The sequence below is a fragment of the Balaenoptera acutorostrata genome, chromosome 18 (assembly GCF_949987535.1).
Source record: "Balaenoptera acutorostrata chromosome 18, mBalAcu1.1, whole genome shotgun sequence".
In the NCBI taxonomy this organism is placed as follows: Eukaryota; Metazoa; Chordata; class Mammalia; order Artiodactyla; family Balaenopteridae; genus Balaenoptera; species Balaenoptera acutorostrata.
The window spans coordinates 30,841,960-30,863,305 of NC_080081.1; the positions used below are offsets into that span (position 1 = coordinate 30,841,960).

The 21,346-nt window shown below is 36.8% G+C and overlaps 1 protein-coding gene and 1 long non-coding RNA gene across 17 annotated transcripts in view; one reads left to right on the forward strand and one right to left on the reverse strand.

Annotated features, from left to right (window-relative positions):
- LMO7 (LIM domain 7) overlaps nucleotides 1-21,346 on the reverse strand; it is a 199,087-nt gene that overhangs the window by 111,697 nt on the left and 66,044 nt on the right. For all 16 annotated transcript variants that reach the window (XM_057532795.1, XM_057532803.1, XM_057532804.1 and 13 more), the window contains exon 3: nucleotides 11,556-11,625. In XM_057532795.1, coding sequence (XP_057388778.1) covers nucleotides 11,556-11,625 — 70 coding nt within the window. The remainder of the gene's footprint in view (nucleotides 1-11,555; nucleotides 11,626-21,346) is intronic.
- Nucleotides 9,565-21,002, forward strand: LOC130705606 (uncharacterized). The gene is made up of 3 exons (XR_009005894.1): nucleotides 9,565-9,649; nucleotides 17,160-17,268; nucleotides 20,936-21,002. It is a non-coding gene; the product is annotated as an uncharacterized LOC130705606 (long non-coding RNA).

The following is a 21,346-nucleotide window of genomic DNA, read 5'->3' on the forward strand; positions in this document are numbered from 1 at the left end:
AAAAAACCATCACTGTAAAGGTCATTAATAATGGTCATCTTGTAAAATGAGGATAATGGAGTGATTGTGAGGATGGAGTGAGGAAACAGATATGTGACTGGCACAGTTTCTAGCATATAGTAAGTGATCAGTAAATGGAGAGAATTTACCCAACTTCTCTCGTTGCAGACCACAGGTACTTTGTATTGTGGCATCTATATTATACTGTCAGCTGAGATCACGTACAGTGGCGTAGTCACCTCCTATGAACTGACATCACAGTTCATAGGAAGAAGACCTGTTAGTTTTAACAGACCAGGAAGCTAGTCAAATTTAGAATAAAAATAAGGTGGATATAAAGAATCTGAATTGAAAGTCATGTGATCCTATTAGTGAGGTGTCACAGAAAAAGGCATAAAATGCATGATTCCATTTGTAGCTAATATAAAATCACAGAATTCATGTGATTGATTTTTTTCAATAGAATACAGTGGAAATATATTCCTGATGAATATCCTTTTGGAGACTGAGGCCCATTCAGATCGTTTTTAGTTTCAGTTTTTGATATCCAGTACATGAGCTATGTGTTATTACTCCAACATCTATAAACTAGACTAAGTAAATTTCCCATGTTTTCATCCCACCTCTTTTTAAAAAAAATAAAAATAGGGCAAGTACAAGCCCTAAGGCAAACTGCCAGAAACCTCTCTCCAAATTTACATGGATTTACATTTAGGTCCTTAAAACTGAGTATTTTTTCTCAATTATTTAAGATTTCGCCTACAGACATTATTATCTGGTCCGCTTTTCCATCTCAACAATACCAAGGCTACAACAACAGACACATTACAGGAATTAAGACAGATGCCTAAAAGGCCAAGGATGGTCATATGAATAAATCAAATACAAATGAATAAAATGGGAATAATGTCAAAGAGATGACAAAAGAGAACAAAGAAACCAGAGGCTCCCATCCTGTCTATGGGACACCCCATATAATGGTTGCCTTGGGGGAATACAGGCCTGCTGTTACCAGATTCACTGCAAAGCTAGGGATGAAGATTTTATCTAAAATATGAGGGTATGCAAATGTTGATTTAAATTTTTAAGACAAACAAAACCTGTGTAAGTCAAGCAAAATCCATTGTGGGCCATTTCATGACCTCTAGTAGGTCTCCTGGACTCTCCATGGGACCAGCCCAGTGATCTGTTGCTTTAGAGCATTTATTTGTGGTGGACAAGGCTGGCTTCTAGTGATTATTTTCCTTCTTGTTAAATAATCACAAACCATCCCTTTAATCATCTTTTCCATGATGTTGTTAGGGAATAACATCTAAAAATCAACATTGACCACTTTTTTGGACATTTGCAAATCTGCCACCTTATGCACATTGTCTCATCCTCCACAGGGTCTCTTCGTTCTCCCCTCCCCTCCACCAACCCTCTGCTCCATATGTATTATGTCAATAAACTACTAATACAAAAACCCTGGCTTCTCTATCAACCCATAAGTAAGTCCTACACACTCTTTCCATCAAAACATTTGGAAACTCTGACCACTTCTCACCATTCCCAATATTGCCACCACATTCTCTTGCCTGAACTACTGTATTAGTCAAAAACAGAACCAAAAGGATACATATATAAAGAGATTTATAATAAGGAATTGGCTCATGCAATTATGGAGGCTAAGTCCCACAATCTGCTTATCTATAAGCTGGACACCAGGAGAGCTGATGGCATAATTCCAGTCCATGGACAGAGCCTGAGAACCAGGAGAGTCCGTGGGATAGTATAACTACAAGTTCAAAAGCTAGCAGCCTTGAAACCCAAGAAGAGCCAATGTTTCAGTTCAAGTCTGTCTGAAGGCAGGAAAAGACCAATGTCCTAGCTCATGCACTGAGGCAAGAGTAGCTTCCTCTTACCCATAGGAGGGTTGAACTTTTGGTTCTAGGCAGGTCTTCAACTGATTAGATGAGGCCCACTCTCAATAGAAAGGGCAATCTGCTTTACTCAGTCTACCAATTCAAATGTTAATCTCACCCAAAACACCCTCACAGACACACCTAGAATAATATAATAATGTCCAACCAAATATCTGGACACCCCCTAGCATAGTCAGGTTGACACATAAAATTAATCATCACAATTACTGAAGCTGTTCCTTAACTGACTTTTCTGCTTCTCAATTTCCTTCAGTCCACTCTTCAAACACCAATCTATGATTTTTTATTTTTAAGTTTTATTGAGACATTAACTCACATACTATACAATTCATCCAAAGGGTACAATTCAGTGGGTTTCAGTGTATTCACAAATATGTGCATCCTTTATCACAGACAACCAATAATTTCTAACAACAAATTAAATTACTCTCAAAAGTCCCCAACGGCTTCTCATCCCCAGCGGCTTAGGGTAAAATGCAGTCTACTCACCAAAGCCCACAAAGCCCTATACAACCTTGCTGGCCTACCTCTTTGCCTCACTCAGTTCCAGACGCAGAGTCCTCCTTAATGGTCCAAGTTTGATCCTGCCTTGACCCCACCCCTCTTTTCCTTCTCTCTGGAAAACTCCCACCCATCCTCATATCTTCCCACTCCCTCACTTCATTCAGGTCCCTGATCAAATGCCAGCTCCTGAAATAAGATGTCCCTGAGCACCTTCTCTGTAATACTTCTCATACATGCACTCAATCATTCTCTACCCATTCACTTTATTTTTTCAGTATAATTAAGGTCATTGACAAGGTATTCTAGATTCTTCATGGTAATTATTGGCACCTGACAGGTTATTATCGACTTACTGACTATGCTCCATTAGGGAGCAACTTTCTCTGCCTTACTTGCAGTTGTGTCCCAAGTTCTTAGAACAGTACCTGGCACGGAGTAGGTGTTCAGTATTTTTAGGAAAGGAGGGATAGTCATGGGCCTAAACCCCATCAAGTAACCAATGCCCTGACACCAGTCTTACACCTGGGTTCTATTTCATACTAATGTCATCTGCTCTTCCTTTTCCAATTTCTACATTAAGAAGATGCCTAAACAGAGATTGTTCAAAGTGTCTTTGTATCTGAATAAAACTGTCGTGTATGACATAATCTTACTCTGAATCAATTTTTTTTTAACTCTGAAAGTTAATCATAGTGTTGCTTTAGGAATTCTAATTCATTAACGTTTTGAAAAAAGTTGCCCTCAAGGCTGAAAGTTGGGGCATAAATGTTCATCTTAGATTTAAAAACGAGTAAGTTTTGGAACCATAGGGAAGTGTTCCTAAACTTGTGCCAACGCCATGACTAAGAGATTATGGCTAGAAATAAAACCGGAGTTTCCTGATTTACAGTGCTGCATCATTATGAGGGCATTGTAACCAATTTCAACGTTGACACTGTTTCTAAGTTTCTACTCTTGGTGATACTTAATTTCAGTTGAGAGTTGGAGAAAAATAGGGTGACAAGGAAACTTGAGGAGATCTCCTAAAAATACTTTATATAAATAACTCAGTCATCATTGACTTATTTATATGCCATATACATGGAGGTGTTAAGGCATTTGGATATTTAATATCTAATATTTGTTACCTTGAAGACATCCAATGCACATCAGTCTGTTTCCTCAGACTTGATTACTGGATAACCCCAAACCATTTCAAAATACAGATGGTGATCCACAGAAATTCCAATAAAAGATACATTAGAAAAAAATTATTTACATTAAAATACAACCATGGAAAATGTCATTTCAAATGCACAAAGTGATCTTTTTTTTTAGTAGTGGTTAACTTTTATGCTATGATTTCTTACCCCAGTGAAATAGTACACTAAAAATGGTAACATTATGGTACTCTTCTGTCTTTATTAAGAAAAAGTACTCCGTATTTGTGTTATTGGTGTTTTGTTTTCAAAGAAAATAATGAGATTGGCATGCTAGTAAAATAAGAACAGTTTAAATGTTAGTGTTACACAGCTTGTAACAGTGGTTCACCTTCCCTTTGTAATAAAAACATTTCTTTAATAGAGTTTTAATCATGAGACCACGACTGAGCAGTTTTAATCAAGTGTATTGATATAGTTTAACTTTCACTGTCTCATTAGGAAATGAAAGAAAAGAAAAAAATCTTTTAACTCAAAACTCCAAGGTCTGATCCAACATATATGAAATTATTCTAATACAGTAAGAGGTGAGAAATGGTAGTTTACAGAAACATTTAGCCTTTGTTATTTATCAACTGTGAGGAAATCAAGAACATGAAAACTAAGAGTTGAGGCAAGAGTAGGGTTATGGGAGGGACCTCCATGTTGACCCCCATCCATCTAAAGATGGGGAGCAGGGCAGTCAGAATCAGCTCAGTATAAATCCTGCTCTTATTGGCTAAATAATCAAATTGGCAAGGATGAGTGAATCAAAAAGAATTTGCTTGGTGGAAGCCTCTGCCAAATTTACTAGGTGGAAGATCTCCTTCAACAAATCTACAAAGTCAGCAATAAAATTCAAGACCAGAAAATAGACACTACTGATCTTACCATTAAATGGTTATTTTAAACTAGCTCTACACCATTTTCCCCTCTCTTCCCAAGCTGCAGCTTGTTATCAGTGTTTTGCATATATTAACATCCAAATATTTTCACAAATGCATCTTGCTTATTACCAACTAGAGAGATATTCCCGCTGAGACACACATTGGGTTTGACCTAGTACAGAGCAACTCTCAATCACCACTCTTTCAAGCAAGGCATATATTCATACTGGCTGCTCATGCAAGTCACATTGTAATATTCCTTGAGTACTTTCTCTTCAACCATACAAAATTCATTCCTGCCTCTTACCCAGCAAAGTACCACCTTTGAATGAAAATAGTAATTATATTTGTACTTCTTACATTATTTCTACTTAGAAGAGAAAGGAGAGGAAACAGAAGAAAGTTTTTTTCTCCTGAAAACAGTCTGTCTCGAGGTCTCACATTTTGATTTTATTTGTAGAAAGAACTCACAAACTCAGCATTTCACAAACCTCCCCTCTCCCAACCCCTGGGCTTATTTTACTAAAAAAATTTTTTAATGGGATAAATATAGTCATTGCTTAAGAGTAGTTTTCAGAAAAGTGCATGATAAAACCTGCATCAGAATATTTAAATTTTATACCTGATTCCTCAGGTGAATTTTCTACTACAGAGGAAGGGAACAACTAGATGTTTCAACAGTGACCTTGGCATAGACTAGGTTGCACTACTTTGCTGACACCCAAGTGTATAGGTGAGTGAAGATGAATGAATCAGAAGTAATTTTACACAGGTACAAGAACACTGACCACTAATAACCTTCTGAAAAATGGCAGTAAGAACAGACCCATAGACTTGCCTTATCTCTTAAAATAACCATTATGAAGGGCAGGAGAAAATGACACATCTAACAGCTTAAGCTAGCTGGCGTCTTTTGCCCATTTCCTACATTCTACAGCACTCCTGAACGAGGAGACAACTTTCCCAGCCTCTGTAGTCAACCTTACACATTCCACTCTTAAAGGAATCTGAAAGAATAACACTTTAGAGCAAAGATGTTCAAATTGAGCCCATATTTTTCATGCAAGTCCGGATATACCAAGGATTTTTCTACTAAGCCCACTGACAGACACAAACATTCAAACAAACAAATGATTCAAACTAAATTTTCTAGGATACCATTGCTTTTCAAAGGGAAATCACAATTGAAATGCCAAGCATGAGAACAATCAAATCTGTAGTCAGTCAGCAAACTAGCCCATGTAAAAGGGTAGGGTTTACTTTCTTGATTCTTTAGCTCAGTGGTTCTCAACTAGGGATGATTTTATGCCATAGGGGTTATTGGCACTGTCAGGAGACATTTTTAGTTGTCACAAGGGGGGGATGGAGGGCACAGTGCTACTGGCATCTATTGAGTGGAGGCCAGGGCTGCTGCTCAACATTCTACAATGCACAGAACAGACTCCCACAACAAAGAATTATCCAGTCCAAAATGTCAATAGTACCAAGGTCGAGAAACCTTGCTTTAGAAAATACAAATAAACCATTAGGGGTCCAAGATGACTATAAGTCTTATGGTTAATAACTTCCTTGATGTTTTCTATACATATTGTATCGCATGCACACTAATGCAGATGGTAAATATTATTCTGGTTCAACGGCTCTTTTCACCATCAGAATATCTTGCCTGTTTCTCAGGGTTTTGTTTTGAGGTTGAGTTTTTTAATTCTCAAAGTTTTGGTTTTGAGTTTCAATGATTTGAACATACCCACGTTTATTTAACGCCAGCTAATTTTTTGGAAGACTCAAACTCTTGGGTTAGAATTTTTAAGCACGGCTTTATAAAGAACAAAGAGAATTTAAAGGATAGGGGAAAATGTATTTCTTTACAAAACTCAATCAAGCAAGGAAAGCTGTATCTCTAGAAGATCTATGAGAATATGATTACTGCCTTCCTAAAGAAAAAAATAATCATATAATCATATGAATCTTTTAAGTAAAGCATTCAATATATTTCTAAATCATCTTAACATCTCCCTCTGTGTTGTCATTGCTCAGGGGATATTCCAAGTGTTTCACACAGGTCCATCTGCCATGGGTAAATCCACAGCCTTGGCGTCAAAGCTAAATACACATGGCAGTGGACATGAAACAGAGAAAAGTCATAACTGAAGAAGAGAGTAAAAAAGGGAGGGATGGAAGAGGGGGCTTGGAGCGCTACACTCACATAGCTTAACAAATCCTTGCACAGAAATTGTGTAATTATTGCTGTATTTGACTTAACTTGGTATCTACCCCACACAAACTTCATTCATGAAACCACCTCAACCCACACACCACAACTGAACAAACTGAAGGAAATGAATACTCCTGACCACAGCCCAGTTAGCCAAGACCACTCTCTCCCTTAAGGAACTCACCTACTAGCTGGCCACTGACCCATGAGATCTGTAGCCTGGAAAGAAAAAGGTAATCTCAGGGGCTTCCCTGGTGGCGCAGTGGTTGAGAGTCTGCCGGCCGATGCAGGGGACACGGGTTCGAGCCCTGGTCTGGGAAGATCCCACATGCCGCTCCCACGGAGCAGCTGGGCCCGTGAGCCACAATTACTGAGCCTGCGCGTCTGGAGCCTGTGCTCCGCAACAAGAGAGGCCGCGATAGTGAGAGGCCCGCGCACTGCAATGAAAAGTGGCCCCTGCTTGCCACAACTAGAGAAAGCCCTCGCACAGAAACGAAGACCCAACACAGCCATAAATAAATAAATAAATAAATAAATAAATAAATAAATAAATAAATTCAAAACCTTCATCTGTTAAAAAAAAAAAGATATCTCTATTAAAAAAAAGAAAAAGAAAAAGGTAATCTCAGACTCACAGATCTCGAAATCAAACTTATGGTTAGCAAAGGGGAAATGTGGGGGGAAGGGATAAATTAGGAGATTGGGATTATCATATACACACTACTATACATAAAATAGATAACTAATAAGGACCTACTGTATAGCACAGGGAAATCTACTCAATATTCTGTAACAACCTATATGGGAAAAGAATCTGAAAAGGAGTGGGTATATGTGTACGTATAACTGATTCACTTTGCTGTACAGCTGAAACTAACACAACATTACACAACATTGTAAATCAACTATACTCCAGTTTAAAAAAAAGAAAAGGTAATCTGATCCATTCAGATTCCTCTCTTGGGAAACGCAACTAAGGGATGCCATTTCCTGTTAGAAATGGGACAGAAAAAAGTAATCATGTTGAACGCAGCTGCCACGTTTATGCCTGAGCACTAGATTAATGAGAGTCCTCTGGAAAACCCTCACAATAAAGCACTCTTCCTCTCACTTAGCTTGAAAGCATCTTTGCTCTTTGTTACCAAAAAAGCATTAACTACATGTAAAACTGGTGGATCTGATTAAAGTCTTTGAATGTACCAGTGTGAATTCCTGGTTTTGATATTGTACCAGAGTTATACGAGATGTTACAATGGGGGAAACTGGGGTGAAAGGCACAGAGGACCTCCCTGTACTGCTTTTTTGCAACTTCCTCTGAATCTATATTTCAAAATAAGAAGTTTTTTAAAAGGCAAGTATTAACTAAAACATTTACCTATCTGTATTAGTTTCCGAGGGCTGCCATAACAAAGTACCACAAACCGAGTGGCTTAAAGCAACAGAGATTTATTGTCTCACAGTTCTGGAGACAAGAAGTCCAAAATCAAGGTATTCACAAAGCCATGCTCCCATGAAACCTGTAGAAGAATCCTTCCTTGCCTCTTTCAGTTTCTGGTGGTTTGCTGGCAATCTTTGCTCCTCCTTGGCCTGTAGATGCATCACGCCAATCCTCAGTTGTCACATGGCTTTCTTCCTGTGTGTATCTGCCTTCACGAGGCCATCTTCTTATGAGAATGCCAATCATATTAGATTAGGGTGCCTACCTTACTCCATTATGACCTCTGTTCCCATACTCCATGTGACAACCCTATTCCCAAATAAGATCACATTCTGAGGTACTGCAGTTTAGGACTTCAGTATATAGGCATACCTCAGAGATATCGTGGGTTGGGTTCCAGACCACCGCAATAAAGCAAGTCACATGAATTTTTTTTTGTCTCCCAGTGCATATAAAAGTTATGTTTATACTAACTGTAGTCTAGCAAGTGTGCGGTAGCATTATGTCTAATAAAGCAACACACATACCTTAATTAACAAATACTGTATTGCTAAAACATACTAACCATCATCTGAGCCTTCGGAGAGTCAAAGAAGTAACATCAGAGAACACTGGTCATGGATCACCACAACAAATATAATAATAATGAAAAAGTTTGAAATACTGCAAGAATTACCCAAATATGACCCAGAGACATGGGGTGAAAAAATGCTGTTAGAAAAATGGCGCTGATAAAACTTGTTCAATGCAGGGTTGCCACAAACCTTCAATTTATAAAAAATGCAATATCTGCAAAGTGCACTAAAGCGAAGCACAATAAATTGAGGTATGCCTGTACTGCATCTTTTTTTTGAGGTGGGGGGGGGACACAATACAACCTATAACACTGAGAATAACTCAAGCCATCTGAAAAAAGAGTACTTTCAATACAATTCATACTTTTAATTTTCAAAGAAGTTATTTCGTAAAAGTTATTTTCATATAAAACATACTTATTTTATTAAATTGAATGTTTCTTCCTAGGAAGACTTCAAAAACAAAAGTTCTTTAACTTTATTCCTTAAATAACACCTCTGACTCCTATATTACTAGAAGTAATTCATACATATATGTACATTGCAATATATGCATATATATGAAGTTTTTTGCCCAACCAAGTTTGAGACCAATAAAAATATCATGTCAGCTGCTTAGTCATGACAGAAATAGAATAGATGTAACTTGGTAAGAAGGAAGGAATTAATATTTGAGCCCAACTTCTCTGGAACTTTATATATAGACAGTTGACCCTTGAACAACAAAGGTTTGAACTGCACAGGTCCATTTATATGTAGATATTTTTTCAAGAAATATATTGGAAAGTTTTTTGGAGATTTGTGACAATTTGAAAAAACTCACAGATGAACCATGTAGCCTAGAAATATCGAAAAAATTAAGAAAAAGTTAGTATATATCATGAATGCATAAAATATATGTAGATACTATCCTTACACAGGCATAAGGTGAGTGATATTTAACATAAAATTATTTGTTAGTTTTCTTACTGTTTTACAACTTCGCTTTCAAGGAATTACATTACAGTACAATATGCCTCTCTCTCTCTCATGATTGGAGAAACTGCATATCAGACTATCATCACGGGTAAGTGGGCTTTTCAATGTAACAATGTTTCTAATACTGTATTATAAATATGACTGTAATACTGTACACCACAAAAATCATATAATGATTCATTTATTAGTGTATAGGCTTGGCAACCATGAAGCAATCATAGTGCTGTTTCTTTGTTATTAATGCATGAATCATTATACCTTTAAATAAATATGAATTTCTTTTTCACATTACCTTTTCAATTTTATGACTGATGTTAGAAATATTTATAACAGCTATAGTGTTTTGTATCATATGAGACAATACTGATATTGGTATTGACAGACAGATGATTCAACTTGTAAACAGACAACGTAAACTTATGGTTTCAATAAATACAGTACAGTACTGTAAATGTATTTTCTCCTCCTTAGGATTTTCTTAACATTTTCTTTTATCTAACTTACTTTATTGTAACAATGCAGTATATATCGATAATACATATAACATACGAAATATGGGTTAATCGACTATTTATGTTATAATAAGGCTTCTGGTCAATAGTAAGCTATTAGCAGTTAAGTTTGCAGGGGAGTCAGAAGTTACACACAGATTTTCAAGTGCGCAGGAAGTTGGTGCTCCTAACTCTCGCTTTGCTCAAGGGTCAACTGCATTCTATATTTCAAAAGAAAATAGTAATTTTCTGATCTTTCAAAGAAAAAACTGTAAAAACTCTTCTTGCCTTCTCTCCTAGACAGATATTTTCTAATAATAAACATTCTGCCACCAACTTATTCCTGTCAAAATTCTGATGACACCTTCATGCCAGCTGCAAACCCAGAAATTTTAGTACTGCTACCTTTAATCCGTCATGCCTTTAACATCTGCAAACACATGCATGGCCAAACAGAAGGTTCCTGAATGTATTATAAGCAGCTTGACTATTCCAAAGATAAAATATTAACATATTTTATTTACATTCCAGTTATTAGCTGTCTTAAACTTGAGAGTTTTGTAAAATTAATTTTTTACCTGACTCCCATCGTCAGCCTTGATTCTTAGGGATTGCTAACATTTTGAAAATTATCCATCATTTGTAATTATGAATTCTTTATTTCCAAAGATATGGTCCCACTTTATTTTTGATCTCTCTAGGGTCTTGATACAGCAGAGAATCTATATAATGATAGTATGGGGTGTTCTTCATACACAAAACTCCGAATTTAAAGCTAGAATGAATCTAGAGAGTCATCCATAGCCATCTTATGGAAAATATTACTGAGGCAAAGTAGAAGACAGAGACTTGCCCAACATCACACAGGATGTTGGTAGGAAACCAAAAGAGCTGACAGGTCTTAAGTATGTTGCAAATACACTCCAAAACCTGCATGCTGAGTGAGGGCAATGTATAAGCACGAAGCACCTGAAATGTAACAAACAACTTAACAGCTTTGGCCAGTTTCCATAAACTGTGGTCAACTAGCAACCAATATACGGAGGGCTGAGTTTCAGAAAGACCGTGATCCTAAACAAATGCAATTTGTGGAAGAAATGGGCCAAAAAGGGGGATATAGGCAGTTTGAGGGCACAAAAAGCAAAACAAACAAAAAATTAAATAAATAGAATAAAAGCCTCCAGGCAGAATGGAAACAGAAAGAGGAACTAAAGATATAAGGACAAGATCACTAGAAATACTTTTCTTGAGAAAAAGGACCCCGAATCTAATATCTATGATAACTCCAGATAAGAGAACGTGTTTATGCCCATCTTTTTACATTTCAGAAACAAGTCTAATTTTGAAGATAATTTATTACTTACCAAACCTGCTATTGGTGTGGACAGTCTATTGATCTTCTTAATGACACCAGGTTTAAGCTTATTAATCAAACTGAAAGTAAATAAAGAAACAACATAGGCAGTTACAAGAATGCCAATATTAGTTTAGTGTTCTTTTTAACATCCTCAAAAATCATACATGTCATTCATCGATCCCAATATTTTCTTCAGGTCCAAGAGCCCAAAAGAAAGCAAACAACTAAGAAAATAAGTCAGTGACCAGCAAAGCCAACAGTGAACGGCCTCTTAGAACATATAGACACACTTTTACATTCAAAGGCATGTCCTTAAAAATAGTTCCACATTTGTTAAAGAAAGGTAATATTTGATTCTGTTTCAACAGTTAGTTTAAGAATCTCTTTCATTATAATATAGTTCTCTTCAACCTAAGAATACTTTTTTCTATTAATCATTTTTATTGATTTTTTTTCTCAAACTGATCCATGTTTTAAAAAGATAGATTCAAACCATATTTTTTTTTTTTTTTGCCATACTTAAAGGGTGCAGTGAAACTCATCCAGATAACAACTATTTCCCATTGGTAACTCATTCAAGTCTATGATTGCTTTGTTATCACTGCAGAATGACTGGGTAAAAATTTAAATGCACCAGAACTCTCCAAAATAGGCTAACAGTCACTTCAGAATCTAACACTGAACAAAAGTTTATGCTGTTATTACAGAATCTGCAAGGATATCTGTAAGTCTCTAGATTCTAAAACACTTTTAGAACCCAGCTTTGACACTTGAAACTTAAGAGTACAATTTTTGGTTCTAAATCTAGATTATTGTGAATTCTATATTTTTGTTGCTGTGCACTGATAACAGTGCCAAGCCATGTAGAAACTTAATATTATAATAATGTTTTTCTAGTAAAGCTAGCCTCGTTAATTAATCATTAATCACTGCCAGAAAACTATAATTTGAAACAATGATTTTCGTATTCAATAATGCTTCCACAAAAAAACAATTCTTTATTCTGTAACAGAGTTCCAAAAGGAAAGCAAATATAGGAGAAAGAATCAAACATTCTTAATTTACTGGTCTCCCCTTCACAATGGGAAACAGAAAAAAAAAAAAAAATCTGACACTTGTGGAATGTCACTCCTTCAACATTCCAGAGATTTATATATACACTTGAGTGTGCTAAAAATAAAGAAGACAAAAGTCTCTATTTAATAAGCTTCAGAATGTTGTTAACAGGATTCAAAATTACAAAACAGTGGCTTATGAAGATTTAGTCTGGTGAACAAAAGCTGTTTTTCTGTTTTCATAGTTTCTTCACACAAAGATCTTTAGATAACAACATAGATGACAGAACCTCCCCTCGACTTTAAGCATTTCCAAGAACTGTTACTCTTTGACTCCTAATTTCTTACTTGTGCACTGAAAACCAGGTAGGAAGGAAGGCTTTCTCCCTCATGGTCACAATATTTTTCTTTAATCACTAGCTGAAGAGCTAGCAAAAAATTGAGCAGGTTTATAAGAAATGACATTTCCAATTTAATTGTTCTAGTTGTTCCCTATTAAGCAAGTATTTATTGAATTCTATTACTGGTGGCTTCTTGCAACGCATAGTACAAATAACTGAAACATTACTTAACAGAATCATAATTCTAGCATAGCGTCAACCAAGAAATTCGTAGCAGTTGTTGACCACTAGTTTGACAGTGACTTTCCTACAGGAACTTGAATCTTAAAATGTAATCTTTCTGTGATATTAAAAGTTAGACACCAATATGAGCTGGGGCACCTTATAAAATGTCAGGGAAATCTGACATCAGTTGTCCTTATTAAAGGAACAGTGTCATAAATTCCGCCTCCACCCACTTGAGTCACTGGTAACTTTGGCCAAATCATTCCATTTACCTGTTTACTTCACTTACCATTTTTGTATTACAGCGTTAGTAATATCGAGAGAATTTTTTTTTAATACAGTTTCTGGAATGGATGATAACACAGCCTACTCTCAGTTAAGTCAGCCAAAGGAGGCAAGGGATAGAGGTAAAGGAAACAGCACAGATAAATGACGTCTCCCAATAATGAGTTAATGGACTCCTCCCTCATCAGAACGTTTCAGAGCTATTACTTAGAAGCAACATACACCCAATGGGTTGGCATCCATTCCTGAGCCTCCTCGTATGTGTACAAACATGGAAATAACCACAAGGAAAAACAACACTCTGGATAACATGCAAACTACCCTCTAAAAACAGTGGTGTCACTAGAGGAAAATGCTGTTTTATTTTGTCAGCTGTTAAAATGGTATCAGTTCTAAGCACTAGAATATGGAGAAAATGCTCATATAGTTTTGGCAAATAGTGAACATCCAATCTGATTATGAATCATGAGTGATTATTTTCATATACAATTAAAGAAAGATTAGGATACTTCTTCTGGGGAGAAAAACAGGTTTCACAAAATCTAAAATTCTGTGAAATTTAAGTCTATCTAAAGGAATAGGGCATAGTCTTATGTCAAATAAAATACAAGTGCCACACAAGAGAGATACTACTCTCTTTTACAAATGGAACTTCTTTGCATAATAAGTATTCTTCAATTACACATGTGGGGCTTCCCTGGTGGTGCAGTGGTTGAGAATCCCCCTGCCAATGCAGGGGACACGGGTTCGAGCCCTGGTCTAGGAAGATCCCACATGCCGCGGAGCAACTAAGCCCGTGAGCCACAACTACTGAGCCTGCGCGTCTGGAGCCTGTGCTCCGCAACAAGCGAGGCCGCGATAGTGAGAGGCCCGTGCACCGCGATGAAGAGTGGCCCCCGCTTGCCACAACTAGAGAAAGCCCTCGCACAGAAACGAAGACCCAACACAGCCAAAAATAAATAAATAAATAAAATTAAAAAAAAAAAATTACACATGTGGAATTCCTAAAGGCAACACTGGCTTCAGGTCACTGGCTCTATTTAAGAACCATGTAACACGCTAACTTTCCAGATACCTCTGTACACAAGGAACTAGAGGCAGTCAAGGGACCACTTTATCTGCCTGCATCCCTTTGCCCCACCCCTCTAATCCTATGTAGAATCATACTTCAACTCCCCCAAGCTTTCCCTCATGGCCATGTGCTTTGCTAGCATACCACGGGTGTGCTCTTTCAGTAAGATGAAAACCAGAACAGGAAACACCTAGTCACTTGCTATCTCCGATGGCAGAGCACTCCCGCAAAAAGGACTACAACCCCTCTCCTTCGTCTCCTTCCTCCAGTTTTATCTACTTCCTCTTCTCCTCCTCCCCAAAATGTATCGTCCCCTCCCTCCAAGGGAGTTGAGTTACATAACAGATGTGAGGAAGTTGCCTCTGTTCAGAAATGTCGTCACCAGTGAATGTGACCTGACTTCAAATATAAGTCAGAGGCAACACTCCAAGAAAACTGCACATAGAGCTCAGTATGGTGTCTGGCTCAGTTATAAAAGGCTTTAATGAGAACTAGAATGTGATGCTCTGTGTCTTGGTCTCCAGGAACTAGTTCCAAATGCCAAATCTCATCTCCCCTTTATCAGAAAGCTCTTCAGCAGAGGTAGAAAATCGAGAGACATCTTTTGGCTTCCTATTTCCAAAGATTTTTTCCAAATGTACCAGAAAGACTGATATCAAAGAGCATATCAATGCAATGAGAGTGAACTTTTTAACCTATAAGTATTTGGTTAGTCATTCACGCATACATTTTTTTTTTAATTTTATTATTTATTTTATTTATTTTTGGCTGTGTTGGGTCTTCGTTTCTGTGCGAGGGCTTTCTCTAGTTGTGGCGAGCGGGGACCACTCTTCATCGCGGTGCATGGGCCTCTCACTATCGCGGCCTCTCTTGTTGCAGAGCACAGGCTCCAGACGCGCAGGCTCAGTAGTTGTGGCTCATGGGCCTAGTTGCTCCACGGCATGTGGGATCTTCCCAGACCAGGGCTTGAACCCGTGTCCCCTGCATTGGCAGGCAGATTCTCAACCACTGCGCCACCAGGGAAGCCCGACACATACATATTTTTAATATCTTTCTGTCCGCTGCATTTTCTAAACATATATCCCCACATGAGTCAAACTTTTCCTATCAGTAAGCTAAATATTTGTTTAGAAGATATACTAAAGATATTACACATTTCCTTACAAATTAAGGAGCAATGCCTTGTTTTATCTGTTACTCGACACAATCATTTGTCTAGGTTTCCTCGAGATGCAGACTCTGCTCAACAAACAGATGTCAAGTAAAGACAGAGCACTGCACTGGGATCAGCCGCAGAGCAACCAGCCAGTGAAGGTGCTAAGTGCCACGATGTTCTCTCATTCCAAACACATCTCCTAGCACTCATCGAAGGACCTGGCATATCAAATATTTTATAAACCCACTAACTTCGAACGCAGAAATTTTTCTGTGAATGATTCAAAATCTCTATCTTCTTTGCAGAAATAAATTTAGAAGAACTTTTTTAGTTGCACTCAAATGCTAGACATGATTTTGTGCTTTTCCCCTTTGTTATTTTTTCTGTTACCAAACAAGTCAATCTTCAGTGTTCTCTCCTGATTGTCAAATGCTGATCAAGAGAGTAAGCTCTCTAGGGACTTCCCTGGTGGTCCAGTGGGTGATAAATACTCCATGCTCCCAATGCAGGGGGCCCAGGTTCGATGCCTGGTCGGGGAACTAGATCCCACATGCATGCCGCAACTAAGAAGCCCGCATGCCACAACAAAGATCCCGAGGGCCGCAACTAAGACCCGGCGCAGCCTAAATAAATAAATAATAAGTAAATAAATATTTTTTGAAAAAAGAGAGAGTAAGCTCTCTATCAGATATATTAATTTAGACTGGTTATCATAAGTACATTTTTTACTAAGATCTTTAATTATCTACAGCTAAATTCATAAGTTGTAATATTTTAAAAATAAAAACCACCTTCAGTAGTGATCACACATCCATGGGTAAAGTAATAAGCATATGTAATTTAAAATTTTAAAGTTTAAAAACATTCAATACAAAATTTTATGATTACTTTAGGATTGATATTTTTAAAGACTGGTAGTAAAATTAATATAAGTTTGATGTCTAGAATTCCTGTGGCAGTAATTTTGAATACTGCTGAATTAGGACACAACACAAGTAAATGGTTCACAATACATGCTAAGATGGGAAAGTAGGTGGAGTAGCAACAAGTCAGTACCAATGCACTGATGATCATCATTTCATGATGATAGGACTTTCTTTTTAGCTTCACTGTTATGCCTGAAGCATCCTCAAGTGAGTCTAGCAAAGCTCGAGCGGTGTGACAGCGGAGTCCTCTTATTCTAGGCAACATCAACAGTTATGGCACTAATGGATCTTGCTGAGTAACAGGACATTTCCCAATACAACATCAAGAGCCATACGTGTCTAGCAGGAGGACTCTGGTTTCCTGTCCTGGTTCTGCTCTTCACTATTAAGTAACATTGCAAATTCTGCTCCATCCCTTCATATAAATCAGAGGATTCTCACAGTCGAACTTAGGTTCTTTCCAACTTTTGCCACTGTAAAAATGCTTGGATGCATGTCTGTATGTATATCTTTGACCATGCTCCTTCTCATTTCTTATATTCTGTTTCTAGAAATAAAATCATCAGTGTCAAGCTCTTGGTACTTGTCTGGAAAGGAACCTGGCAATATGAACCAATTTACTTTTGCATCAGCAGGAAGCATTCCTGTGTCTACCTCATGGTATGATAAAAGAGTGACACTGTTTCCCTCTGCCTGTCAGCTCCCCACTGCGTGATCTCCCTAGTGCTGCAGCCTTTATAAGCACTGCTTGTAAGGGATATAAAAAATTTTACCAATGTTTTATGTATCACATTTTAGATATTTAAGCTCTCTTTAAATTTTCCACTATGAAGAGGCTTTATGCATACCCTTTTCCCCATTTTGTAGTCTTAGAGTCCAAAACAAAAGAATTATTGGGGAAAGTCTTATAATCTTTATGATAAATATATGTTTATATTAATAAATAAACTAGCATATAATTACTTGATAGATACTGCCAAATTGCTGTTCAGCACTGTACCAGCTTATATACTCAACTGGTCATTTTGAGAATATCATAGACTACTTTGCCATAATACGGCCATCATTTTTTTTTAACAGATCTTAAATTATTTACTAGTTCAATTTAAAAATCGTATCTGATTTTAACATAATTATTTCTTACTATTGAAGGTAGAGATTTTACTATTTATTTCCAGTAGTATTTCTTCATTTGTGAAGTATTTGGTCACATCCTTTGCTCATTTGTCTATTGAGATTTTCAAATGTGTACCTTACCAGTTTATTTGAACTCTAGATAATATTTAAGCCAATTCTGCTTAAAATATTTTTCCCAGAATGTTATTTGCCAGAGTTATCTATTTCATAAGACCTCAAGTCTATTTTTTCTGGGTTTTTTCTATTCCTTCAAAGCTTAGGATTTTAAACTGCCTCCAAAAATTTTTTAATTCTTCTATTTTATTTTCTCAGCTTTTTATTATTTTAATCCAGGCTATATTCTGGTATATGTAAGGTTTGGGTTTGGGGTTTTTTTACTGAAGTATAATTGATCTACAACACTATGTTAGTTCCAGGTACATAACACAGTGATCCAATATTTCTATACATTACAAAATGATCACCATGATAAATCTAGTTACCATCTGTCACCATACAAAGATATTACAATATTATTGACTATACTCCCGTGATTCATTTATTTTATAACTGAAGTTTGTACCTCTTAATCTCTCTCACCTATTTCACTTATTCCCCACCCCACCCCCGCTCTGGCAACCACCTATTTGTTCTCTATGACTGTGTTTCTGTTTTGTTATATGTGTTCACTTGTTTTGGTTTTTAGATTCCATATTTAAGTGAATCATGGTATTTGTCTTTCTCTGTCTGACATTTCACTTAGCATAATACCCTCTAAGTCCACCTACATTGTCACAAATGGCAAGATTTCATTCTTTTTATGGCAGAGTCATATTCCACTGTGCATATATACCACCTCTTCTTTATCCCTTCATCTCTTAAAGGATGCTTAGGTTGCTTCCATATCTTGGCTACTGTAAATAATGCTGCAATGAACTTAGGGGTGCATATATCTTTTTGAATTAGTGTTTTCGTTTTCTTGGGGAAAATAACCAGAAGTGGAATTGCTGGATTAAATGGTAATTCTATTCTTAATTTTTTGAGGAACCTCCATAGTGGCTGCACCAATTCACATTCCCCCCAGCAGTGCACGAGGGTTCCCTTTCCTCCACATCCTCACCAACGCTTGTTATTTGTTGTCTTTTTGATAATAGTCATTCTGACAGGTGTGAGATAGTATCTCACTGAGATTTTGATTTGCATTTCCCTGATGATTAGTGATGTTGAACATGTGTCTGTTGGCCATCTGCGTGTCTTCTTTGGAAAAATGTCTATTCAGGTCCTTTGTCCATTATTTTATCAGGTTGTTTGTTTTTTTGATGTTGAGTTGTGGTATATGGTGAGTTTGTAAATTAATTCTTAGCCAATTATGTACCCCAATACAAATAATCGAGTGACTCATCTCTTCTCCATTCTCTCATCTGTCCTTTATCACAACTTCCTTTGCATAAGAATGTATTTTGGACCTTTCCAATTACATTAATATGTACATTTATAAAGCAATCCATAATTTTTTAATTACTGTGCTTTCTCAAGTCTGTCATTTGTTCTAATATTGAGACAGTCTCATTCCACAGAAATTTTTAGTTTTAGGATTTTTCCTTTTCTCACCTGTTTATTCTTCCCTATGAATGTTAAAATCCTATTTATTCTAAGAAAAGTCTGACTATATTTAACATGGGTATTGGCTTAAAATTATAAACAAATTGACAACTATTGGAAATACAGTTTTTCATTCCATTTCTTAAATCATATAGTTTACCATTACATTTTAACATACAAAATAAAAGTCTCACACATTTCTCTGAAGTAAACAGTAAACTGTGTTCTAAACTTTTCACTATTGCCCTTATCCCTTAGATCTCATCTGACTTTCTGACTGATGATTGTTGGTATGTAAAAATTCTAGAGATTAAGTCTCTCATATAAGGCAATTACTCTACTTTTAATTGATGTGATATCATTATATATTTGTCCTTTTTGCAATATTCATTTCCCTTTCTTAATAATTCTCGTCGCACCGACTGGAATTCCTGTACTTTCACCATTTCCTGGCCAACACATGGTTTTCCATTACCTACCTGAGAGCCTTCATGACATCAAAAAACTACTTCAAAAATAACCTTTTTCTGATCAACTTTAATATAAATTGTTTATATTACACACATTTAGCACATACATTACTCCTATTTATTTTTAGTAGAACATCATTCTCATTTTTTTTTCCTCAGAGACTCTAGCACTGAAATGTTGTGTGCCCGCCTCTTAGTAATTTATATTTAGGATGAGAAAGCCCTGTAGATGGTACATGCAAGTTCATGAGCAGGATCAAAGCTTTCTACCTTCAAGTTTGAGGTCACAATGTAAAAAAACCTCTGCAAAATTTGCAATGAGTCTGTATAACATGACTACCATTACAGAAGTGAAGTTTTAAATCGATGTTTGCCAAGCTGACCTTCAACTTGAAAAACTACTTTTAAAAAAAATGATGTTTTGCTATATGTGGATATAAAATTACAGAAAAAATTGACTGTGAAGCTTAAAAAGACAGCATACAGATGGCAACCATAAAACACTGCCATGAAGAGAAAGCAGTTTTAAAAATTTTAATTATCTTTATGAACTTGAACACGTGCATCTTTGCGTACTACTGAATTATCAAATAATATAGAAACTTCAAAGTCTGTATCACTTTAAGTGAAGAAAAATCGTTCTTATTACTTAAATTTCAAATGGCTATAACATGGATCAGGGTCAGTTGATAGCGCTGGTGAGCTGGAGAGCTGTATGAATGCACCTGTCCTCAGGAAATTCAAAACCAGTAAGAGCTCTAAGAAAAAAGCCTTCATCCTTACAGAAGGACCCCTGAGCTTTACATGGAGCTCTGCATAGAAGCCCCAAGAATCCACTGATGTCGCTGTCACTCAGTGTGTGAAAGTCTCCAACTCTAACAAAGGACAGAGCTCTCTCGCATGAATGAGAAGTGGCAAGGTTCTCTATCTTGTCTTATGTCTTAAAACAATCACCTGAGTATCCCACAGTAAATTAACAGGAGTATTTTTTAATAATTTTTTTCTTTTTTTGAATGCACCTTTAACAAAATACTACAGTCGTTTCAGGAAGACAGTATAGTATTCACATAGCAGATATAAATAGAAACAGGTTTTCTCAAACCAATAGGTGAATGTTTATTTGCTCCACTCTTTCCAAGCTGCAAGCCATGGAAAGGAAGGCCGGGTGCCAGTGTGAGAAGAGTTTCCTCAAAAATGTGAGCTGTGAGTTCAAAAAGGCATAAACGTCTGTATGGCTGACTTGGGACAGAGCAAAGACTTGGCATTATTCCAGGGATGGGAAGTACTGACTGACTAACCAGAGACACACCCGATAAGATTACCTTCAAATACATCTTCTTACTTCATAAAGATAATAAAGAATGTTTCCATTTAAATATTTCCAAGATTGCTATCATAAGATGAGTAACTATGAAATTACTAATCACTAGCTGGATATGCTCCAACTAGATATATTTAAAGAGAAATTGGGCTTCCCTGGTGGCGCAGTGGTTGGGAGTCTGCCTGCCAGTGCAGGGGGCGCGGGTTCGAGCCCTGGTCTGGGAGGATCC